We start from the raw sequence: 22188 nt of genomic DNA, 5'->3' as shown, positions 1-22188 counted from the left end.
ACATGATGGATTGAAATGTTTGCACAGATCATTTTTTTCGGTTCGGCCCAACTACGACTGATAACTCTATATTCTTCTTAAAGTGTTTGGAGAACATTTCTCTGTTTTCTCTTTCTAAACTCTTAAGTCTGTTAAAAGTCCTCCTCACTACTCCTAACAGTTTTATACCTGAGGAGCTCTCTTAAGTCTGAGTCGCTTTGTGAATAACTTTCATCTTAACAAGAATCTAATCTTAACTTTGAGGGGAAATTCTTAGAAAATGTCCTAATTCTAAAAATATTCTCAGAATTGTGTCAGTATAGGAGCAACTCTTAGTATTTAGGAGGCTTTGTGAATATATCCCCTGATGTTTGCTTGATATACTGAAAAGTTTGAAAGTCTGCTATTTGCCCCTCAACTCTGAACACAGTGTTATCTGCCATTCACTAATAATGTAAGTGAACCTCTTGCTATCACACATGGCTTAGAAAGCATTACGCTGCTCGGGGCGAGAGAGAGAATATTATATAGATGGAACAGTCAGAGTCAGATTGACAGCTGCATAAAGGGGGAAAAATTGTGAGCTTCACCAAGTTGCTAAAAGCATTACTGCCATCTTCAGCTCTTCAGACTGAAAAAGGTCCAAAAATAAAACTGAACATCCGTAAAGTCAGTCTGAATGAAGGCGCACGAGAGAAACATCAATCATGTAAAGTCGATTCAGACCTGAAAGTCATAACAAAAAGTGCAGAACGCAATAAAATTGTTTGACATGTACGCTTGTTTCTTCAAAGCAAAGCATGCAAAGAAAGCTCAGAAACAGCACATAGTATCATCATACCCACTGTATTTAAAGCTCTTCAATGCACTACGAGCATAGTCCACCAATAAACAGCTAAGACAAAATAAATCTTTACTAATGCATGTGGATCATCTATGACTTAAACTTAAATTGTTAGTAATGCTAGTTAATACATATAAATCAAGAAAAAGAGTCAAAGTCAAGATTATCCCTATAATGTTACAGGGTAAATACAAAGCATGAGTTACAGAAGACACAGCTGAACATCGCCAGCTTTAAACAAACTGTGACGTGCTGATTTAACAACAAAGTCGTAAAAAACACAATAATAGTGAATTTAAACAGCTCTGTTTGAATAGAATATCAATCATTCAAACTCGTAGACCTTCCAGTTTAATAAAAAGAGTTTCCAGTTGGATTTTTTAGAAAAGTAACAGAACTTGTTGAGTTCAGCTCTGAGTGAGGTCCGAGGACATCTTTTATTCCCGTCTGATCCAAAACCTTCACGAGTGTGCTGGCTCTGCCCCGGCTGTAGCACATGTGCATTATGCACCAGCAGCCCCTCCCACAGTGAACCTGAAGGGCCTCACATCAGACTGCTTAACACACCTGTACAAAGAGTGACAATCATCATGCACATATGGCAACTCCAATCCTGTCCTGAGGAAGAGAGTGCATTAAATACTACACCTTCTTGGGCATCTAGCAAATGCAAAATATCAAATAGTCTTGTTTTCTTTCTTTTCTCTTCTTAACTTTTTTAGTGCTGTAAGATTTGAGTGGACTAAATATGGCTCAAAACTGGATTGAAATGAATCTTTAGATCTGCGATTTTAAAGATTCATGATTACTCTGTCCAGTGCAATAGAAAAAAGGCGTCTGCCAGTGTAGGCTAGTCCAGTGCATGAGATAAATTTATATGTGACCCACTTTTTTGGCCCTATTTTTTTTTTTACATCAGATTAATGAAAAAGGATAATTCCCAAAAAACAGAAGTCTATAAAAACACTGTAAAATGTTGATACATTATAATCTTGCAAACATCTATGAAATTTCGTTGTAAGGTCCTGAAAATGTCAGTAGTGGTAGAATCTTTGTCAAGGGAAAACCTGGTGGCACACACATCTTTTGCAGCATTCAGAAGGCCCTTATGCTTTTGCACCATTTTAATTGTTGTCTGACAAAGCTTCTGTTTATCCATCACTTTCACTTCTACTCTAAAGGTTTATCTTTATCGAGTCAGAGAAGCCTTGATTGCAGACATACATTTGCCATCAGTCATCAGGTGAGCACACCAGGTGGAGCTGGTCCGGGCTACCCACGCTGCCCGTGCTGGAGCTCCCGTCCCCCAGGTCCCGGGCCACCATGCAGGGCAGATTGAGCTCAGTGGACCCCCCGGGGCTGGAATCACTCCTGCTCACACACTCCTCCTCCAGGACCAGGCACAATTCCTTCAGGTCCAGGTTCTCCTTCACCAGCCCGTCCTGCATGCGCTCCAGGTCAGCAAGCTTTTTCAAGTATCCGCCCAGGTCTTCCCGCATCACTTTGGCTGCGTGATGCCCGAACAGCTGCCATTCCCTGGACAGCTTCTTCACTTTGAGCCGGTCGTCGTCGAGGAAGCAGCACAGGTCCCGCAGTTCCACGTTCTCCTCCTGTAGGCGCTGATTGATGACTTTTAGTTCCCTGATTTCGAGGAGGTGTCCCTGCAGCTGTTTATTCACCTCTTTTATCAGGCGACCTCGCTGGATGAGAGCTGATATTTTATCTGATTCCTCTTTACGCAGCCGGCTCACCAGCTCCTCTTTGGAGCACGCGAGCAAATCTTCATCTGAAATCTTCGACAGTTCTCGATTTATGACCTCACCTTCGCTACCCATCTTCAGTAAGATTCAAACACCTAAGAGATACCTGAGAATCAATAGGAAGCGTTTAGATGTAGATTGATCTTTCAGTGCAGAGCCTTCATCACATCCTCGGCTTCATCATCTACATCCAGTGTACTCCAGATGTCATGGGTGCAATCACGACAGCATCAGAGGCCAAATCATGGCAGAAACATTATATCTTCGTTCAGATTGTTGTCATTCAAGACGTATTGAAATAATTCACTAGTTGTGCAGAATCCACGGATTTTCCTCGTAGTGAACGTCTTAACTAGGTCGTAAATGTAAATACACCGCAGACCCCGTTAATGTCGATCTGTCATCTCCTCAGCAGCAGGCTGTGTTGTTCAAAGGCCTCAAACAACACAACTGTCCTTATTACACCTCCTCTCGTTTCGAAGGTAACAGTCGCCTTGTGGTTTTCCTTGTGTTCTTTGTATAAAGCCCTCGTTGATCCAAGGAGGTTTGATCCGGACAGCCTCGGATGCACACCCTGCAGATGTTGTGTTTTTTACGTCGCTGGCATCGCCTCATCAGGCTGTGCTTCCCTTTTCCTCGGCTGAATGAACTCCCTTTAGCGCTGGCTCCGATGATGACGAGTCCGCAAGATACGATACAGCCGCGTTGTTTAGTTTGTATAAAGATAACTATGTACATAAATACAACTATCAATTCGCCTTCAGTCCGCTCAAAATGAGTGCATCATCTCCGCTCATCCTTTTGGTCTGGACTGCTATACCACAACAATGTCTGCCTGCCTCCCACACTTCCAAGGCTCAGTCCGCTGAGCTGCGCGTCAAGCTGAAGCGCTGCCTACCCATAGACCCCAGAGCCTTCAAAATAAAAGCAAAGACTTGTCTCTTTTCAATTCTGAATTAGCCTATATTTTATGGGAGCGATCGTAATAAAGAATAATTACAGTTAAAATGTGTTTATAAATAAGATGTGTTTTATCATATTTTTCTTATGTGGTGTTTAGATTGACAACATTGGTTTCGTCTTCAGTGATTTTTCCGGATGTTTCGTAATGGCTGCTGTCTTGACACATCGGTTAGATCGTAATCACAAATATTTGTGGTTTCCTCTGTGGTTTACAGTGGCTCTTCATACCTAAGGCCTGCCCGTGGGTTAATTGTAGCCTACATACTCGGCAAAGTGACAGTACACTGACTTTAGTAACCTCAAAAATAAGATGTGAAGATAAATATCTGCTCCATGTGCTTTGACATGGAACCAAAGTACCAGGGATAAGATGACATTTAAGAAAATGAGCTGGGTATGAAAAACTTCCTATGGGGGTTTCAGTTTATTTTAATATGCACATCCTCAAAAAATAAAAACACTGGCTATAAGTAAATATCGACAGGCCATAACCTTCAATATACAGTAGGCCTTTTGTTAAAGTATGAGTGATTTCATGGCTGCACAGATTTATTTTCAAAGATCTCTGGCAGAACGTGTGACTGCAGGCTTTTTTCCATGCATTTATGCTGAGGCATTCAGCCACATCCTTCCGCCCTCTGTCCCACCTCTATTGTTTCACTGAGGCCAGAACAATGTAGGGTGTTAACCGTGCAAGGGAGATCTGGGGACAGAATCAGGGTGTCATGAGAGGTTAGAAATGAGAGTGTTGATGTGCCGTGAGAGATCCCACAAAAAGACACGTTGACTGAGTCGTTTTCTGTCATGTTGTGACTTTGAAGGACACATGTAGGAACACAGAAAGGGAGGGTGAGGAGAGGGATTTGCAGGGATTTATTCAGATAAATCACCACAGGAAAAGAGAGCAGATTGTGTACACGCAGCAGGCAAAGCACTTTGGGGAGGCCTGTCCCTGATCTGACACGTTTAGAAACAACACAGCACAAATGGAAGAGCAGAGATCAACAGTTCACTGCATCCTTTGCTGCAAAAGGCGCTGCTTTACGATTTTTTTTTTACAATGGCATGTTTGTGCTGAGCGACATTTACCTATGAGCCTAGGTTTCTGTCAAGTGATATGACTCCATGTTATGGATTAGGCTACCTTAATATACAGACATAGAAAATGTGTCCTTTAAGATGACATAATACTATTTCTCCCACTGGGGGGGATCAATAAAGTTAATCCTTATCCTTACTACCGGTACATGTAGACATGTAGACATGTTGACATAGGACATTTTATAGACAGACAGACAGACAGACAGACAGACAGACAGACAGACAGACAGACAGACAGACAGACAGACAGACAGACAGACAGACAGACAGACAGACAGACAGAACAAAGTGCTGACCTTCTAAAAGTATGTGTTGTTTATACATACAGTACTTGAGGTGTGAGAACAGACATTAAACAGTCAATGCAGACATTAGGGATGCAGATTAAAATGCAGATTAAAGTGATTATCATAAAAGTTTCCAAACATTAAAGGTGCAAAAAGGAAAGTGATGGTAGATGGGCAGTCAGTGTCCAAACCAATGTAATGAATTGCATTTTCTTAATATCCTAACAGCCTGTATAGGCATGCTGTCTAAGTTCATTGTAGTTTACATTTAACACTTAAAGAGATGCAATACAGTTTTTGGTTTATGATACACAACGTCTTTAATTGTAATACTTGTTTGTTAGACCATTCTCTGTTCTGTACTTGAAACACATGACTTTATATAAACATAGACAAAAGCCATCATAGCCTGTTTAACTTTTTTGTGGATAATTTCATTATGATTATATTATCATTAATTAAACGTTAAGGGATCACATAAAATATCTTACAACAGTTTGACACAGAAGTGCACAAATATAGCCTCCTGATGATACCACATTAAAATAGACAAATGTGATAATGACGTATATTTATTACAAAACGGTAGTTCAGTGTGTGCAGTTCGTGTGTCTCCACTTTTGTTTATAAAATAAATAAATAATGAATAAATAAAACGAGCCTTTCAGCTGTGCATGGAAAAAGGGTTTTCCGATGACGTAACAAACCCGGAAGCTCTTGCGCTGTGACTGCTGTTGTTGACACTGCTCACCGATAGCTTTAATACAGACTAATAACTGTTTGATTTAAGATGATTGTGTCTTACACACATTAAGCCCTCCTGTGCAGTCATGTTAACTCTGTTGTAACTGAACGTAGTGTTGTCTGTTTGTCATTTTGGTGTCCGCTCACGGAGCTGACTTTGAGACGTGGCTAGCATCAGAAGCTAACCTTTAATGCAGGAAGTCAGTCAATAAAGACGACATGGGAAGGAAATTAAGGTTTAGCAAATAAACATTCAAAATAAACATTTCTTTTGAGGATTTAACAAGCTAGGACTGCACTCAAAACAAGGTAAATGTGTTTAAGACATCACTTTTCATGTGTTTATAGATGTTTCTTCTCATGCTAAACGATTATTAAACATATCTTTTCTTACTTTATTTTCCTTCGACCCCCTTTGTTTCATTGCAGATGGCAGTAGAGCTGGATGTTTTCGTGGGTAACACGACTATCATGGATGAAGAGGTGTACCAGCTATGGTTGGATGGATACACAGGTAATGAGATCAACAGAATAGTCATTTATTGAGTCCTGTTTCAGTATCTTTAAAGAAAAGCTTCAGGAGTTTGATAAGAAATCCATTTCAGAGCAGGCTGGGCTCCTAACAAACTGCATTCACATCAACAGCTGGCAAACTAGCTATAATCAATGTAAAGTAAGATGAAGGAGTAGCAATCCAGCTGCCATACACATTTGTCTGACAAAAACGAGAAAGCAATTTTACAACACAACTTAAGCCATTATTTAAAAGCTGCACCTTGCAATCTAAGCACTGTGTGTTCGTCCAACAGTGAGTGATGCTGTGAAGGTACGAATGGAAGGAGGCGTGATGGAGGAGTGTGAGGCAAGTGCAGATGTTCTGCTGAGCGACACCATGGACCAGTACAGGACTTTCCAGATGTGTGAGCGTTTGCTGCACAGTCCAGCAAAACTAGCCAATCAGCTGTTGTTCCAGATCACACCTCACCGACAAGCCATTCTCATAGAGAGGTGATGTAATGATGCTCTTTCTGATTGTCCTCCAATGATCCAATGTGCTTTCAGTGTCTAATTTTCACGTACCTCCTCTTTGAACTGATACGATGGCATGTAGATTAGAGTTTTAATACATTTAGAAATTATTCTAAATAAGTTTATTCTCTTTTTTTCTTTGACTCTTTTTTCAGATACTACACCTTCGATGATGCATTTGTCCGCGAGGTCCTGGGAAAGAAACTCTCCAAAGGAACCAAGAAGGACTTGGATGATATCAGCACCAAGACAGGTGTGACATTGAAGAGCTGCAGACGGCAGGTGAATGTTTCTGAAGGAATGTGGATGAAATTTAGCTTTGTGCTAATTCTGACATATTTACATAGAGGCCCTTTTGCTAATAAGATGATTAATGTGCACTGTCCTAATTCAATTAATCAATAACATTTTTTACCGTCTAATATTTTTCACACAGTGTATACACTTAATTATTTCAAAGGCAAGTAAATATAAATATAATACAATCTTTTTGCTGTTTCATCTGTTGGATTTCAGTTTGACAACTTCAAACGTGTTTTCAAAGTTGTGGAAGAACTGAAGGGACCCCTGGTGGAGAACATACGACAGCATTTTCTTCTCTCTGACAAGCTTGGGAGGTAATCTGTGAGAGGAAATACTTTTTTGTTGCTTTAACGATTAGATTTTTTAAATATTATTTAAAAAAAACAAACAACAACACGGCCGAAACAAAACAAACAAGCAAAACCAAATTGACAGTTGGACAGAGCAAACAGAACAAAATACATTAATTAAATTATTAGCATCTCTTCAGTATTCATAAATTCAACAAAACATTTTCAGCCCCAGTACATTTTACATACAAATCTGCATGACACGCTGAGCTTGTCTCCAGCTGAGTTGGCTTCTTCCACACAAGACCCGTCAGCCCCCTAGTCAATCCACCGCCAAGCCCTCGGTCACAGGAAGCCCCACTCCCTCTTTAGCTGGATGAAAGTGCATGAACACCTGGCTTCAAAGTTTTAAATTTGTGTCTGGAGGTACTTCATTGTTTTGTATTGTTAGCTTACTTGAACAGAACAGCACATGCATAAGGCCAGTATGAAGTATCTTCAATCAAGTTCTATCTAATATGAATGTTTTTTTTTGTGAACTCCTTTGATACCTCCTTATAATGTTTTCTTAATGTTTCAGAGATTATGCTGCTATTGTTTTCTTTGCCAACAATCGCTTTGAGACGGGGAAAAGAAAGCTGCAATATCTCACTTTCCAGGACTTTGCTTTCTGTGCTGGCCAGCTTATCAACAACTGGACTGTGGGGGCTGTTGGTGAGCCATTTTCAACGTTTATTTTGGCTGTTTGCTCCTATGTTTTTAAGGCTCAATCATTTATGTTAAAGATATATTATTAAGGCTGGAGCCAATCTTAATCTGTTTCTGTTTGAGGCCTATAGAGCGATAAGATATTGTTAAGCAATCCAAGAAGAACACATTCTACAAAGGGCTTTCTAAAAACATTTTACATAATATTAAGAGGCTCGCTGTCTCTGTAAGCTATTATGAAGATGAAACATTTGGAGCAGTGCCCCCTACAGTGAAGCTCTGTGACCACCAGAGGTCCTTCAGGTTTTGCAGATCCTCATTAGAATTAAGAGGAATCAATACGTAAGTGACAAACGTTTGTGTGAGGAAGAGTCTGGGTTATGATATAACATTAGAATAATTGTTAAAGAAATAACAAGCAGTAGTAATAGTAAAAAGGAGGAAACATTTCTTTCACTCATTTTAATGTTTCTTACTTTGAAGATAACATGGTCGAGGACATGGACGTGGATCTTGATAAAGAGTTTTTACAGGAGCTGAAAGAGCTGAAGATTTTAATCACTGACAAAGATCTGCTGGATCAACACAAAAGGTAACAGAAACAAAGACAAACCTACACATTTTTGCTGACTTCTTAGAAGCATGCTGGCATGGATGAAACTAGTTTCCACACTGTCTTATGTACACATTCTCATTTTTCATTCTATGCTCTCTGTTCAGTCTGGTCTGTACAGCTCTCAGAGGAAAGACTAAAGCTTTTAATGAGATGGAGGCTAATTTCAAGGTGAGAAACCTCACACCCACAATAAATCCTGAATGTAATGTGCAGAAATTCTCCCGCAATGAAAGAAAACAATTTCTTTTTTTTTTTGTAGAATCTTTCCAGAGGGCTTGTCAACATTGCTGCTAAGTTAACAAATACAAAAGATGTCCGAGATTTCTTCATTGATCTGGTGGAGAAGGTGTGCACTTGTACAACATTTAAAGGGAAATCATTCAAGGGTTTTCTTAGTCCAGAACCAGCTTTAAGGTCTGCCCTTGAGACAGTGTGATGTAACGCCCCCTCCTTTTCTCCCCCAGTTTATTGAGCCGTGTCGTTCAGACCGATGGACAGCTGCGGATATGAGACTCTACCTAACCCACTACACTAACTCTGCTCACATACTCGACACTTTCAAGTGAGTAAATAAGCTTTTATTCTTAAGCTTAACATGCAGTATTTGGCACAACCCATCCAGTGCTTTAAATTCCAAAGGGGGACAACCTATGCTAAAAATAGTAATTATTCTAATAGAGCTTTGCAATAAATGAATAATGATACGCACTTTGGCAGTCGTTAAACAGTGCTGAGGCATAAAGTAGTAAGTTAAAATCCTCCTTTATATTGACATAGTTGTTTTGCCAGTGGGTGTCACCCTATCTTGGGCCTGATTTCTCAAACTGTAGTTACCTTGTTTCTCATGCAAACACTCAGGAATGTTGTTAAGGGTTTACACAGCCCTGCACCACTACATACTTAACAAAGAGATATTCATAAAAAGAATCATAGATCCCCACCTCCCTCATTACTACACACAGACAAAGATTGCCTCATTTACTCTCTTCACCCAGATTTCACAATTACAGTTTGTCATGAGACTTACAGCACCCCTGTGCTCCATATACTCACAGTTTTCTCTCTTTCTGTCTCTGTTTTTGTGCCCCTCAGACATCAGGTTGTGTGGGACAGATACATGGGCGTCATCAAAAGCTGTATCATTAAAATGTATCACGACTGAAGCAGTTTTTCCGGATTGTCACGCTCCTCTCTTCTTCCATTTCTTCCCTTGTTTTTTCCCTGTCGGTTCCTGTGCTGAAGCCGTTATCTTAGCCCTTCACTTTGCGCTTTCCTTGATTCGTTTGTACAGCAGTAATTAATTATGCTTTTCAACCTCTTATTGTTTTCAGCCACTCTGTTTGCAGCCTTGTCTCCCTGCAGTGTCTGTACATTTGATTTGTAAATAAAATGATTATGTTTACATCAAATTGTGAATCTGTTGTATGTTCTAGTAGAACATTTGTCCAATTTTAAGTAAACATTTAATCTGTTGAGTTAGAGATGTTATCTTTAGCCCTCTTCAGGGACAGAATTGACTGATTTTTTTTACTGCTGGTCAGGGATTAGAGACAGAGACAAAGAAGATATAAATCAGACTGCATAAGTGAAGCAAGTCACAAAATGACTTAAGCCCCAGCACTCAGTATGTTTTATTGTTTTAGACATAAAAATATAACCAACAAATGACGCATGACGTGTTTTAAAAGTGCCTGTGTGTGGTCATGGGAATAAGAGACCAACCAGGGGGCACAGTTGGTCCAGCCAGGGGGTTATCGGTGTGATTTTTTTAACAACATCCCCCCTAATGACAGCTGTCATCTCTGCCACCACCCAGAAGACAGGACAAATAAACAATCTCAGGCTAAGAGTGAAACACAAACAGATGAAGAATACAGTTATTGCTCCCATCATTTTAAAAATAGCATGATTTGCAGGTCCATGGTTAGTATGTCTGTTAAAGAATACACAGTGGTAAAATTTAACACAGGCATTGTGCAATGGGCGTTATATTTTGGAATGAATCATTCATTTGTATTACTGCTCATTTAATTTATTTTCTTGGTAAGGGTGACCTGAAGGTTTGACTTTTTGTTGAGTCAGACTTAAACTAATAAAGAATAGCGTGAGTTAGGCAACATCTTCAGTTTGCAACATAACAGACTGAACGTTTTGCAAGAGAAAATACTGCAGGAAATGATTCTACATGGAGTAATGGATTAGTCATGTACAAACAGGGCAACAAAGATGTTACGCAGGTTGGGGATTATAAAAGTATATTTTCTCCGTTTTGTCCTAAAAAATGCTACCAGTTTTTTTCTGTGAAATAAGCTGACAAATTTTCCTAATGCTCTCTCTTGCTCGGTCTTCCACCCTCTTATTTTTGTCCACATTCCATTAACTTCTCTTCCTGGCTATAAATATCCTGCATGTCAGATTGGACCAGAGTAAGGGCTTTTGTCGCTTTAAGGAACTTTATGTGGGGGGAAAAGGGAAAACATGGGAGAGGTAAGTATAGATAGATGGGCACTATAAATATCCACCATGTCAGATTAAAGAGGAGCAGGCTTTAGCTGCTGTATGGAGAGAAAAAAAGGATGAAATGGAGGAGTTAAGTATAGATACATGGGGGGTAAGTGGGAAAAGGGAGGGAGGAAAGGGCGAGAGCTAGGGGCTTTTGCAGGGGTTTAGTTTAAATGAAACCAGGTGTGTTGTGGGACTTTTGAGAGGGGTCTTTTTGTAAGAAGATTGGGGGGGGGGGGGTCTGAGTTGTTGCGCTTACGATTTGAACAGATTTGGAATTTTGGTATTTTGCCCGCAGACCAGGAATTTGCATCCTGGGGGGTCAGGGAGAGGGGGTTTGGAGAGCGGAGGATGGCAGTGCAGGGGGCCAGAGGGGAGTAGAGGGGGGGTTAAGATGGGCTGTCCCTCTCTCCTCCCTCTTTCCGTCTCTCTCTCTCCCTTCCTTCTTTACATGTGTTCAGCTGCTCCAGCTGTCGGTCTCCCCACTCACTCTCTCAGGGTCACACAGGCAGGAGTTCAAGGGACCACTTCTGTACGGGACGACCACCGCCAGCAGCACTACACACCGGCACACAGAGGGAGGCAGATTTTCCATCCGGAGGGTTCATCTGTGAGTTTTCCTTGTGTTTGTGTTATGCCTGACATCCATGTTAGAACAGATGTGTGTCAAATAGAAAACTAGTGGATACATTATCCTGTCGGTGATATGTTTAGGAAGAACGTAAAAGAGGTGAGAGCTATACCTCTTATCCACTCTTCAAGTACAGGCCTTACACGTCACAGCTGCAACACTGCTCTGCTCTCTCAGCTACACTTGGCTCCTCACTAGAGCCAAGATAATGTGGCCAACGGTCTGTGCAGTTTGCTTCTTGGCTTTGTGTTCCAGACTGTAATAGGGGGGTAGACAGGAAGAGAAGCGGTGAGTCACAGGGCATATATTATCATTGTACAGTATGTTACAATTCTTCCATCTCATCCCTTTTGTACACAAGTAAGAGTCAGGGTGATTTTCTGACTTTGGGTAGAACTAAAGCAAGACAGCTTGAGTTATAATTTTAAGTAAGCGAAACAGGTGCCAGCTCGAAACTCTCAAAACCAGTATAACAAGGGTTTGGTCATTTCTCAAGATGGTAGCAAGTCGCAACAGACATGGATATTAAACTGCTTGAGCTCCCAAGAACTTCTGTGAGAGTGCAACTTCTAGTGCTTTAGCCACTTTACTATGTCCTCTACAACCTTTGTATGAAAAGTTTGAGTTCCTGCTGGACAAAGATTAGGATAACCAACAAGAAATTAAACATTTCGTTTTATCTCTCAGGCCAAAAAAGTGTTGACATTTACTTGATGATTCACTATTCAGCTGGTGGATGACGCTGGTTTTGCAGTGGCTTAATATGCTCTAACTTCCCTTGATGCTTCTGTGTTGTAAAAGACAAATTCCTGCTAAGGACAATAAAGTGAAAGTTAAAACAAATCAAAAATGGTGTAGGATGATGTCTTAACACTATCTGACAGTGTTTCGCACTGTGCTCTTAATAGCTAACATGTGACAGCTCCAGCGTCACTTTAATGAGTCAGGTAAGGCAACGTAGAGGCTGTGTTCCCCTGAGAGCAGCACATCATCTAGTGCCACATTGTGTATACACACTAATACATCACAGCCTTTACACACTCTTTACACAGTGAGGCAGAGCAGAATCACCTCCAGGAGAACATAACGGCTCAGGAGAGACTTGTTACAGTGTGTGAATCTCCAGCAGGCCTCCATTTACTGTATCTCTGACTGTAATGTATAGAGTTTCTCAGCACAGGAGAGAGGCTGTGTTAGGGATGTCGCCCCCCCCCCCCGAGTGTAGACTTGCAGGTTCACTGCTACTGTGGTAACAAAGCACAGCTGGAGCACGCATGGCCTCAATGTTCCCAGGCTGCTCCACGCATAACCGAGCTGAACCATAGCGCTCGCTCAGTATAAACTACAACACATGACTGTCTGCACACAACCTCTGTGGTGTGTGTGTGTGTGTGTGTGTGTGTGATCCAACAATAGGTTTTTCATGGTCCCAATGTGGTCATTGTTATGAGCCGCCAGAGTTGTTGAATTATGCTGGGAATTATATTTTTTGAAATGGCCAGCCTGTTGTTACTGACACCAAGTCCAAGACCTATAGGAATACATTTATATATAATATTATATTACCGCTATAATGTGTTTATCATCAGAGGTGCATAATAATCACAAAGGTGTTAGAGCGATCATGTTTGGAAGTTCAACTTGTGCTACAATTAATGCTGCTGATATAGCTGCAGATATTGATATCTATGAAGATGGAACCAACAAACGATGATTGTAAAATGTAATATATAATTCAACTTATTGAGTTGTTGGTTATCATCCAGAGTAAAATTGTGGCACAGTAAACCCATCAAATGATTAATTTGTGTTCTTTAGCTAACTCCTCCTTCATAAAGAGGAGTGATAAGGGTTGCGGGGGGGGGGAAGCCATGGATGGAGGTTTGGCACCAGCTTTTCTCTTATGCGATCCATGGGGGGTTTCCCAGAACCTGATACTCTGGGAACCATTGGTGTGGCAGGGCATCCCAGCTGGGAACTGGCGCCCACATCCTCGCCACAGGCTTCCAGAGGTCCACCGCCACTTGATCTCCAGCAGTGCCAGGCCAACACCCATGCATCCCCTCTGCCCACACTCAGTGGCCAGTGAGTGACTGGACCCCGACTGATGGTCAGTTTGTTTTTTGGTGGTTTGGGTTGCATTCCTGCTGGCTGCAAATGTCCACAGGGCCAATTCATAGGTCACGTACTGTGGCCGTCTGATTGCTCCGTGGTATGTGTTACTGTCTACAGGGTGAGGGCATGTTTTGCTGTTTTTCACCACACAGAGGTCATGAGTGGCCTGTGATGTCATCCATCCAGTATTTTAAGATGTCCACGTCACCATGTGGCCTTTTGTTTGTCTCAACAAGAAATACAACAATAAGCAAGACTGCAAATGTGGCCCTTGGCATTTACATTGCAGTGTGTTTTTAGGCACGTACACAGTCCGTGATTATAACTTTCCTCTCATGTATATAAAAAAGTTCACTACTTTGAGAACAGTACTGGCTTAGATTTTTTTCTACTCCTTCAAATTGCCTATTTTTTTTCTACGTTTTGGTTAGCAGGAGCTGGAATAGGTGATGTTCTATTTTTAGACTCAGCTTACACACTAATAGCTCCTCTCCAGGAACATAAAATGAAGGATGGTTTTGTCGCTGCTGGGAAAAAAGCCCAGTCCATGAGAGAACTCAGCAAACATGATATAATTTAAACCTTACTCAAAATCCGTGTGACAGTGTGGAGCATTGTAGAAAAGACCAGCAGTTGAATTGTTCTTCAGATCCTTAACTTAATTTAAAGTTAATAGAAATATGCCTTTAGTATCCAAAGTAAGGGCAAGAAACTCAATATGCCTAATGATTCTATCAAAGTGCAGAAAAGATTTTTTATGGTGGCCTAGACTGTAAGCTGGTGTTGGTAACACGTGGTTGGTTGCTGAGCAGGCTAGCAAGTCTAATAGGTTTATTTAATTGGTAAAAAAAGCATGCTACTTAGCCTTAATATTTATACTTTGAAACTGAATTGATGACCCATCAAGTGGTTGTTGTTGAGGCAGTTTCTTAGTGGGTTAAACCCCCACTGACAGCTAAATGTTGGCTAGCTTGATGAGGTGTTAGCTTGCTGAGGAGGTTGTGTTGTGAGTGGGTGTAAAGAAAGAGTTCTTCAATGTATAAAACAGCTATGATGATTCTCGGTTTGATACGACAAGTAAAGTGACATAGGCTACCTCAAAAAAAAAAAATCTCATACTATAAATTGAAAAACTGTAAATACAAGGCAGTTAAGTCGCAGGAGCTGGATATTTTTTGGATTTTGTTAAAAGTGACATTTATTAGAAACTCATTTTTAGTGTGGTCAACTAGGTTTTGCTAGTTCAAGAATTCAAAAAGAAGGGCAGAACATAAAAAGGATTTTAAAGTTCAATTGGCCTACTTAATTGAATGTGCATGGATTTTTACCACTAATAGGGCAAAAATCTTATCACATTACGGAGCTACGTCATAGCATTTCCAAGAGAAGGGGTCACTTTGTCACACAAATTTACTGAAAGTTCATCTCAAAAACTGAAGCAGCCAGCAGATCATGAGATGCTGTTGTAAAGTAAAAGCTGGGATTTATGTGCTCCTAACAGAGCTGCTCTGACACACAAACCTCTGGAGGCAGCACTCAGCGAGACGATCATTCCTGTGAGTTGTAGTCTGCCAGTCTGCAGACACAGAGGGCTTTCTGTGAGTAGCTAATACGAAAATATTTCTGTGATGTTGACTTTGTTATTTTGAGCAGAAGGATGGCGCACGTCAAAGTGTTTATGTTCTTACCTGGCAGAGGGTCTCATTCCAGTTATTCCCGCTGCGATCAAGAGGGAACTGTTTGGTTGACAAACAGGGAATCAGGTCCAAGAAGCAAACTGTTTGTTTTCTAACTGACTACTTATAAATTGGCTCTGGAGCTTCAAGTCGATATATCTAATTCAGCTGTGGGAACATCTCTCAGCACTAGTGTGTTCTATGGCTGAATTGAACAGTCTTTTATAAGTTTGTAATATCACTTTGCCTTTTTTTCATCCCTCTCAAACACAGATCACACTCCTTGGCTGCTCCAAACATCACAAAGTCAGCAGTCCCTCTCATCTTTAAAGCAGCTGCTACCTGTCTCATAGCTGTGGTTGTGTGTGTGTGTGTGTGTGTGTGAGTGTCTGCATGTTGTGTTCCTGTCCCCTCTTCCACAAATTAGTGCATTAGTATGCAGGGAGCTTGTGTGTCAATGTTGTCCGTGTGCATATGTGTGTCTGCACTCCTCCACAGTGCTATTTCACAGCCGCCCACAGAAAGTGACACCTACACGGTAAGAATGGCCAAATCTTTTGCATCTTTTCTTTACATATTATTAATCACACCTCTAAGTTTGAGGTAGAAATGTTTGTATTAAATACTTCTTTTTGTTTAATATTCCACAGCAGTTTTCCTTTCCCTACATTTTAACCCAGTTAGTTGGGGGTAATTTTATTTTATTTAAATTCACTGTTTCTGTTGGCCTTACTTTTCTTTCCATGCATCTTGCAGTAAGTAGTATGCAGTATTTTCCCCCAGAATGATAATAACTCTTTTTCCAAACACTGGCCTTAAACACTTTGTTTTTGAAGGGACATTTGGCTTACAAGCTTTCAGTTTAAAATGTCACACATCCTTTAACAGCCACAAACCTCTTGTCTTTTTGGCCAAGCGCTTCTACATGAACGGAGGGAAAACGACTTTTTTATGTCTCACTACTGAGGATTTATTATGTATTATGAATATATTATGCAACTGCTTGGCTCAGATGGGCTGTTCACATCTTTCTTTCCATCATTTTCTCACACTCTCTTTCTCTCACTGTGCTGCTCTTTGCAGGAATGCACAGATGGGTATCATTGGGACCCTCATACAGAGCACTGCAAAGGTAATGCACTCTTTAAAATGCATTTATTCCATATCAACACCTACCTATTATGAACAGGAACAGCTAGGATATATTGCTGCCTTTAATTTGCTACCTAAAAGTACAGAGAGAAGCTAATGTTTTTTCTCTGCATATCTCATCAGACGTAAACGAGTGCGAGACTATTCCAGATGCCTGCAAAGGTGAAATGAAGTGCTTCAACCACTATGGAGGCTACCTGTGCCTTCCCCGGTCTGCATCAGTCATCCCAGCCCCAGAGCCTCCCATCACGCCAACTGTGACCAACCCCTGCCCCCTGGGATACGAGCCCCAGGGAGACAGCTGTGTGGGTGGGTGTCTGGTTTGTGCATCTAATGGTTGGAGGTGGACAGGTGGCCAGAGGATGACTGATCATTAAGAAAGTTTATGCATGTGTGTGATTGTGTGCATTTATTGTTTGTGGCCACAGATTGTGAGGAACAGGTGGCTGAAGCAGGTGTTGGGACTGGAGGCAGCGTGTTGGTGCAGTCCGTGTGGGTGTGAGTGAGCATGAGTCTGCAGGGGGGCAGGCAGACGGTGTAGGAATTTGGAGGATCTCACACGAGAACAGCTGTTGTGCTTAAAGAGTCAGTTTTGCAGCGAGAAACCTCCTCATGCTGGAGGATGGTGAGGTGTTCATGCAGCCTGCGTGAAACAGCAAAAATGATTCAACATGATGAAATGTTTTCAGCTGTTAGGGGCAAAGGGGAGAACTGAGTACCATTGTCTTCTCTCCTACAGTCATACAGTGTCTTCCTGTCCTGCTGAATTATGAATTTTTACACAGTGTCCTTGTTTCACCCACAAAAACAGACATTGATGAGTGTGAGCGAGATGAACATGACTGCCAGCCCAGTCAGCAGTGTATCAACTCGCTGGGTGCCTTCACCTGTCAGTGTCCTGATGGGTACCGCAAGGTCGGCACAGAGTGCATCGGTGAGATGATTTTATATCACCTTTAAGTGGAGCTAAGCAAGATCAAAAAATAGGCAACCGAAACATTATTTCTTGAAATCCATACTAAAAACTGACTTTAATACCTTGTGGGAATGTGAATATCCCTCTTCTGACTGTATTTCTCTCTCTCAGACATCGATGAGTGCAGGTACAGGTACTGCCAGCATCGCTGCGTCAATGTGCCCGGCTCTTTCTCCTGTCAGTGCGAACCTGGTTTCCAGCTGGCAGGAAATAACAGATCTTGCATTGGTGAGTGACGCCTCTCTGCACCTGGTTATATGACTTTACTGTCACAGTCTCTGAGGTCTGCATACTAGTCAGAGAGCTTCAAGTTATGTTGTAATGGGGAACGATTTTTATGGGTTTATCATGTTAAAACAATGAAGTCTTTGATGATGTGGTTAAAAAGCGTTGAAAGCAACTCCAACAGTTTACACATCAAAGTCTTTCAGCAGGTCTGTAAAAAAATACTGCATCTGTGCTTTAAGGTTGTATAAAGCCTTTAGTGGCTCCAGAGGGAGCTGTGCAAAGTCTGCTACATTTTAGTGAGAGAAGAAGAATCCAAGTTTGTAAACCAAAAAAAAAATGGAAAAGGGGATCACCAGATCTTTGTAGCTCGTTCATTTACAGCTGCTTCAGGCTGAGGGTAGGTTAATAACTATGATCATAACACATCCAAATCTTCTACTAAACAATAATAGGTTGACTCAAGCTGACTTGGAAACATACAAACAAACCGAAAACGTTCATTTCCAAATTAATTCAGTAGTTTTATATTGTAAGTAGTGTACAGGTGTTAGACTTTTTTCAAAAACAGAACTACTCTCAACTTTAACCAGTGAGAGAGAAAAAAACACATGGGAAGAAAGCTAAAGTGTGTCATCTTTGGCAGATAATTTTGTTCTAGTGTTGGATGTCTTATTTCATAGCGTCTTTCTGATTTCTGAATTCAGCTTAAATTCTCGATCTATCAACTGTAAGACTTTCTTGGATGGATGAGCTTGTTGACAAAGTTTGAAATAAATAAATAAATTATGTATTCCCTTGCTTCAGATGTGAATGAATGTGACATGGGTGCCCCTTGCTCTCAGAGGTGTTACAACACATACGGCACCTTCCTCTGTCGCTGTGATCAGGGCTATGAGCTGGGGCCTGATGGCTTTGCTTGTAACGGTAAGAGACTCACCCTGTCTGTCTATGTAAAATAATAAGTAAATGCAAACTTTTCAGATTCTGTGGGACAAATTTGCTCAGTTTTCTGTTCTACCTTTAATTGAAAACTATTGACAGATATTGACGAGTGCAGCTACTCCAGCTACCTGTGCCAGTACCAGTGTGTCAATGAACCAGGGAAGTTCTCGTGTGTGTGCCCTGAAGGATACCAGCTGCTGGGCACCAGACTCTGCCAAGGTTAGCACGTTCGCCTCCATTTTCTCCCAAATGTAACACCTATCTTTCTGTGCCCTCAGAGTCACAAATGCTGCTCTGAGTCAACACTTAATCACTCTTTGAGTGCAGCATTATTCTTGTCTTGGGTGAGTCTGATCCAAAACGATGAGCTGTTTGTCTCCTGCAGATATCAATGAATGTGAAACAGGCGAGCATCTGTGCACAGACGCACAGACCTGTGTGAATATCCACGGACGTTACCAGTGTGTGGATGCTAACCGCTGCCAGGATCCTTATACACAAATGTCTGAGAAGTGAGTGACACCTTGTGAAACACACATTTTTCCAATTACATAAATATGGCATCAGCTCAGAACATAATCAGCCTCTTTATTTACTATGGCACCGACTGCAAGATGGCCCTTTTAGTTTTTCCACACACTGGTCCAACTTTTCTTATGAGCACGCTCCAGTGCAATAAGAGGCCTCTCTGAGTTGTGAACTAGTGTTAGATTGGTAACAGGTGTGGGTGATTATTTACAAATCCCTCATGATTTGGTAAAATAAAATGTGTCTAAGAAAAACATGAGAGAAAAAAAATGGCTACTGTTCAGTTCTTGTTTTCATGTCAGAACTTTCCTCTCAGTCATAGAACTCCCTCTGCTGGATGAGTAATGAACTGCTCTTTCTATTTCCTGTACAACATCCTATTGTCTCCTTCAGTTAGAATTTGACCCTATCTGTTTTCTTCACAGCCGTTGTGTGTGTCCTGTTTACAAACCTGCCTGTCGGGACCTGCCATTCTCCATCGTCCACCGGTACATGAGCATCACCTCTGAGCGCTCAGTCCCCTCAGACATCTTCCAGATTCAGGCCACCAGTGTCTCTCCTGGAGCTTACAACACCTTCCGCATCAGCTCGGGGGACGACAACGGAGACTTCTACATCAGAGTAAGAAATATTACAAAATGTCATTAATAATTGTTTGCTCAAAACCTGTAAATACACTGAGGTTGTGTGTCCTTTCAGTTTAAAGTGCACAGACAGGGTTATATGAACACTTTAGAGAAACACTAAAAACACAGGTTGTTAGGTAGATTATTCATTATTGTTTTATCCATGACTTCGGTTTCTTTAAGTCTTCCTAAATTGTCACTTATCCACATCAGTGCATTATTGTCAAAAATAACATTTTATTTTCTGTTGAATTAATTTGTCAGGTCAGAAGATGAAAAATGATGATTAGTGTTGACAGAAAGCTTTGGTTTTCCAGGATGTAGATTCTGCCCTTTGCTCATAACGATCAAACACAGGTTTAAAAGAACAGTGTTAGTCATTGGAAACATATTTACAAATTTGATACCATTCATGGCTGGGTTAATCTAAAAATGTACAAACTAACCACTTATTTGCCTCCTTCTGACTTCTTGTCAACCGTCACATCGAGCAATTATTTAACATTTTTCAAAATATAAAGTCATCTATTTCTTTCCTCAAAGATGAAGCCTAATTCCACTATTTATATCATGTTCTAAATACTGAAGTTTAATATACACAGGACTTAACTCAACACTATTTTAGTGTTGCCTTTCATTAAACCAGTAGATGGCGTGCTGAGCTACTTGAAATCCATAAAGTGCTGATCATCATATATCTGGAGAGAAATGTAAAGATTAACACCATCATTGATGTTTGTTATCACAGTATGATCAAATCATTTAATTTACCGCTTGGACGCTTTCAGGTGTTCAGTACCTGTTTAAATTTAACCTTTAAATGTCCAAATGAACCTGAAACATTTTAGATTTCATATATCAGAAAACAAGATAGATGAAGATTGAAAAGTAAGAGCCCTCTTGACCCCATTACTATCTTTTTCTCTGTTAGGCTGCTGTGTTAGTTTGACAATTCCCTTGTTTTACTTCCTCAGCTAGGCTAAGGACCTGACGTTAGACAGAAGGTTATCAGATTAACCTATTCAAGGAAAAATTAACTTTATTTCAGATCAAAAAACAAATTAAAACAACAAAAAGGAAAAAAGTGAAAATGTTTGATGTTAATTGGTTAATCCTAACAACCCTGTTAAACATGATGTTGAATGATGTTTGTTTGTGTTTCTATATTGCTAGTAGGACGATTTTTTCATAGCTATTGACAGATTCTTCATTTTCTTCTTTTTTTGTGCTAAGCCAACTAGCAATAGCTTTGGCATTGATGCTCATATCTACCTGCAGACAAGAACATTTCCAAAAAACTATTCCTTGTGTTTTCAGGGACTTTTAAAATGTGTGTATCTATCTTGCCTTTTTCAGCAAATCAATAACATCAGTGCCATGCTGGTGCTGGCTCGTGCCGTGTCCGGGCCCAGAGAGTACACGTTGGATCTGGAGATGTTGTCAGTGAACCCCCTGCTCAGCTACCAAACTAGCTCCGCCCTCAGACTCTCCATCAATGTTGGGCCATATGCCTTTTAAAGAAGAACAAGAGTGGAGGGACACAGGGACAGAGAGAGCTGGGGAGAAACAAAGATGCAAAAAAATAGAAATGAAGCTTTAAAACAAACTGCACTGTGATGTTACACTCATTGCTTTTTGTATTACCAAAGAACGCAACACTTTTCTGTCAGCCCAACATATTATGGTAAAGAATATGCACCCAGTCAATGCACCAACATTGAAAGAAAAACAGCCTTAAAACCGTCTAAGGTGTTCCTTTGAGTTTAATGTGTCTCTATTTTATGAGGATGTTATGTTTTCGTTTCTGCCAGCTTCTTTCTGGGGTTAGTGTGTATAAAATAGGATGGCCTTTATTTCTCCTCTGCTCTGGTTGATATGAAATGTGTTTGACTAATGTTTATGTCTGCCTTTAGGTGAAGTGATTCATGCCCAGTGTCCTCTTCATTAATCTGCTTTAATCAGTTTACATTCTTGTCTTTGGTTCTGCTCTATCTGTCGCTTCCCCCCGTTAGCCAGTTTTCTGTACAGCAACCACTCTGATCAGACCTCAGCCTCCACGCTTCTCCTTCACCCTCCACTGTTCATGTCTTTGTTTGAGCTCTCCACCACCGCCTTGTGTAAGTTTGTCACATTGCTGATTGTATTGTTTTTTTAAGTTTTGAGATTGAAACCCAAATAAAACAATATA

The 22188-nt window shown here is 40.8% G+C and overlaps 3 protein-coding genes across 4 annotated transcripts; 2 read left to right on the top strand and 1 right to left on the bottom strand.

Annotated features, from left to right (window-relative positions):
* Nucleotides 1-809: 809 nt before the first annotated feature.
* On the bottom strand, nucleotides 810-3439 carry ccdc85b (coiled-coil domain containing 85B). Its single transcript, XM_079352613.1, has one exon. The coding sequence runs from the start codon at nucleotides 2656-2658 to the stop codon at nucleotides 2056-2058; it is 603 nt and encodes a 200-aa protein (XP_079208739.1). The 5' UTR covers nucleotides 2659-3439; the 3' UTR covers nucleotides 810-2055.
* Nucleotides 3440-5631: 2192 nt separating this feature from the next.
* fibpa (fibroblast growth factor (acidic) intracellular binding protein a) lies at nucleotides 5632-10033 on the top strand. The gene is made up of 11 exons (XM_079352612.1): nucleotides 5632-5987; nucleotides 6108-6192; nucleotides 6488-6686; nucleotides 6863-6989; nucleotides 7224-7324; nucleotides 7881-8014; nucleotides 8492-8600; nucleotides 8729-8792; nucleotides 8884-8970; nucleotides 9089-9186; nucleotides 9717-10033. The coding sequence occupies exons 2-11, from the start codon at nucleotides 6108-6110 to the stop codon at nucleotides 9784-9786; spliced, it is 1074 nt and encodes a 357-aa protein (XP_079208738.1). The 5' UTR covers nucleotides 5632-5987; the 3' UTR covers nucleotides 9787-10033.
* Nucleotides 10034-11578: 1545 nt separating this feature from the next.
* efemp2a (EGF containing fibulin extracellular matrix protein 2a) lies at nucleotides 11579-22188 on the top strand. 2 transcript variants are annotated; one of them, XM_079353119.1, is made up of 12 exons: nucleotides 14632-14714; nucleotides 15374-15470; nucleotides 15822-16086; nucleotides 16632-16680; nucleotides 16824-17009; nucleotides 17512-17634; nucleotides 17788-17904; nucleotides 18709-18828; nucleotides 18946-19065; nucleotides 19232-19358; nucleotides 19800-19995; nucleotides 21357-22188. In XM_079353119.1, exons 3-12 carry the CDS (start codon nucleotides 15985-15987, stop codon nucleotides 21516-21518), a joined length of 1302 nt encoding a protein of 433 aa, XP_079209245.1. In that variant the 5' UTR covers nucleotides 14632-14714; nucleotides 15374-15470; nucleotides 15822-15984; the 3' UTR covers nucleotides 21519-22188. The 2 variants fall into 2 exon arrangements, with proteins under 2 accessions (XP_079209244.1, XP_079209245.1); XM_079353118.1 differs by lacking the exons at nucleotides 14632-14714; nucleotides 15374-15470 and adding an exon at nucleotides 11579-11736.

Source organism: Symphodus melops (assembly GCF_947650265.1).
Source record: "Symphodus melops genome assembly, chromosome: 9".
NCBI lineage: Eukaryota > Metazoa > Chordata > Actinopteri > Labriformes > Labridae > Symphodus > Symphodus melops.
Note: the sequence above shows the minus strand (reverse complement) of the source record. Positions and strands in the feature narration are given on the sequence as shown.

What these genes read in the sequence shown, in the direction of transcription:
- ccdc85b (XM_079352613.1), bottom strand. Translation starts at nt 2,658, where the DNA reads ATGGGTAGCGAAGGTGAGGTCATAAATCGAGAACTGTCGAAGATTTCA.
- fibpa (XM_079352612.1), top strand. Translation starts at nt 6,108, where the DNA reads ATGGCAGTAGAGCTGGATGTTTTCGTGGGTAACACGACTATCATGGAT. An exon ending in CTGCTGGATCAACACAAAAG is followed by an intron (nt 8,601 to 8,728) that starts GTAACAGAAACA and finishes CTCTCTGTTCAG; the next exon opens with TCTGGTCTGTACAGCTCTCA. An exon ending in CACATACTCGACACTTTCAA is followed by an intron (nt 9,187 to 9,716) that starts GTGAGTAAATAA and finishes TGTGCCCCTCAG; the next exon opens with ACATCAGGTTGTGTGGGACA.
- efemp2a (XM_079353118.1), top strand. Translation starts at nt 15,985, where the DNA reads ATGCAGGGAGCTTGTGTGTCAATGTTGTCCGTGTGCATATGTGTGTCT. An exon ending in GGTCGGCACAGAGTGCATCG is followed by an intron (nt 17,635 to 17,787) that starts GTGAGATGATTT and finishes TCTCTCTCTCAG; the next exon opens with ACATCGATGAGTGCAGGTAC. An exon ending in AAATAACAGATCTTGCATTG is followed by an intron (nt 17,905 to 18,708) that starts GTGAGTGACGCC and finishes CCCTTGCTTCAG; the next exon opens with ATGTGAATGAATGTGACATG.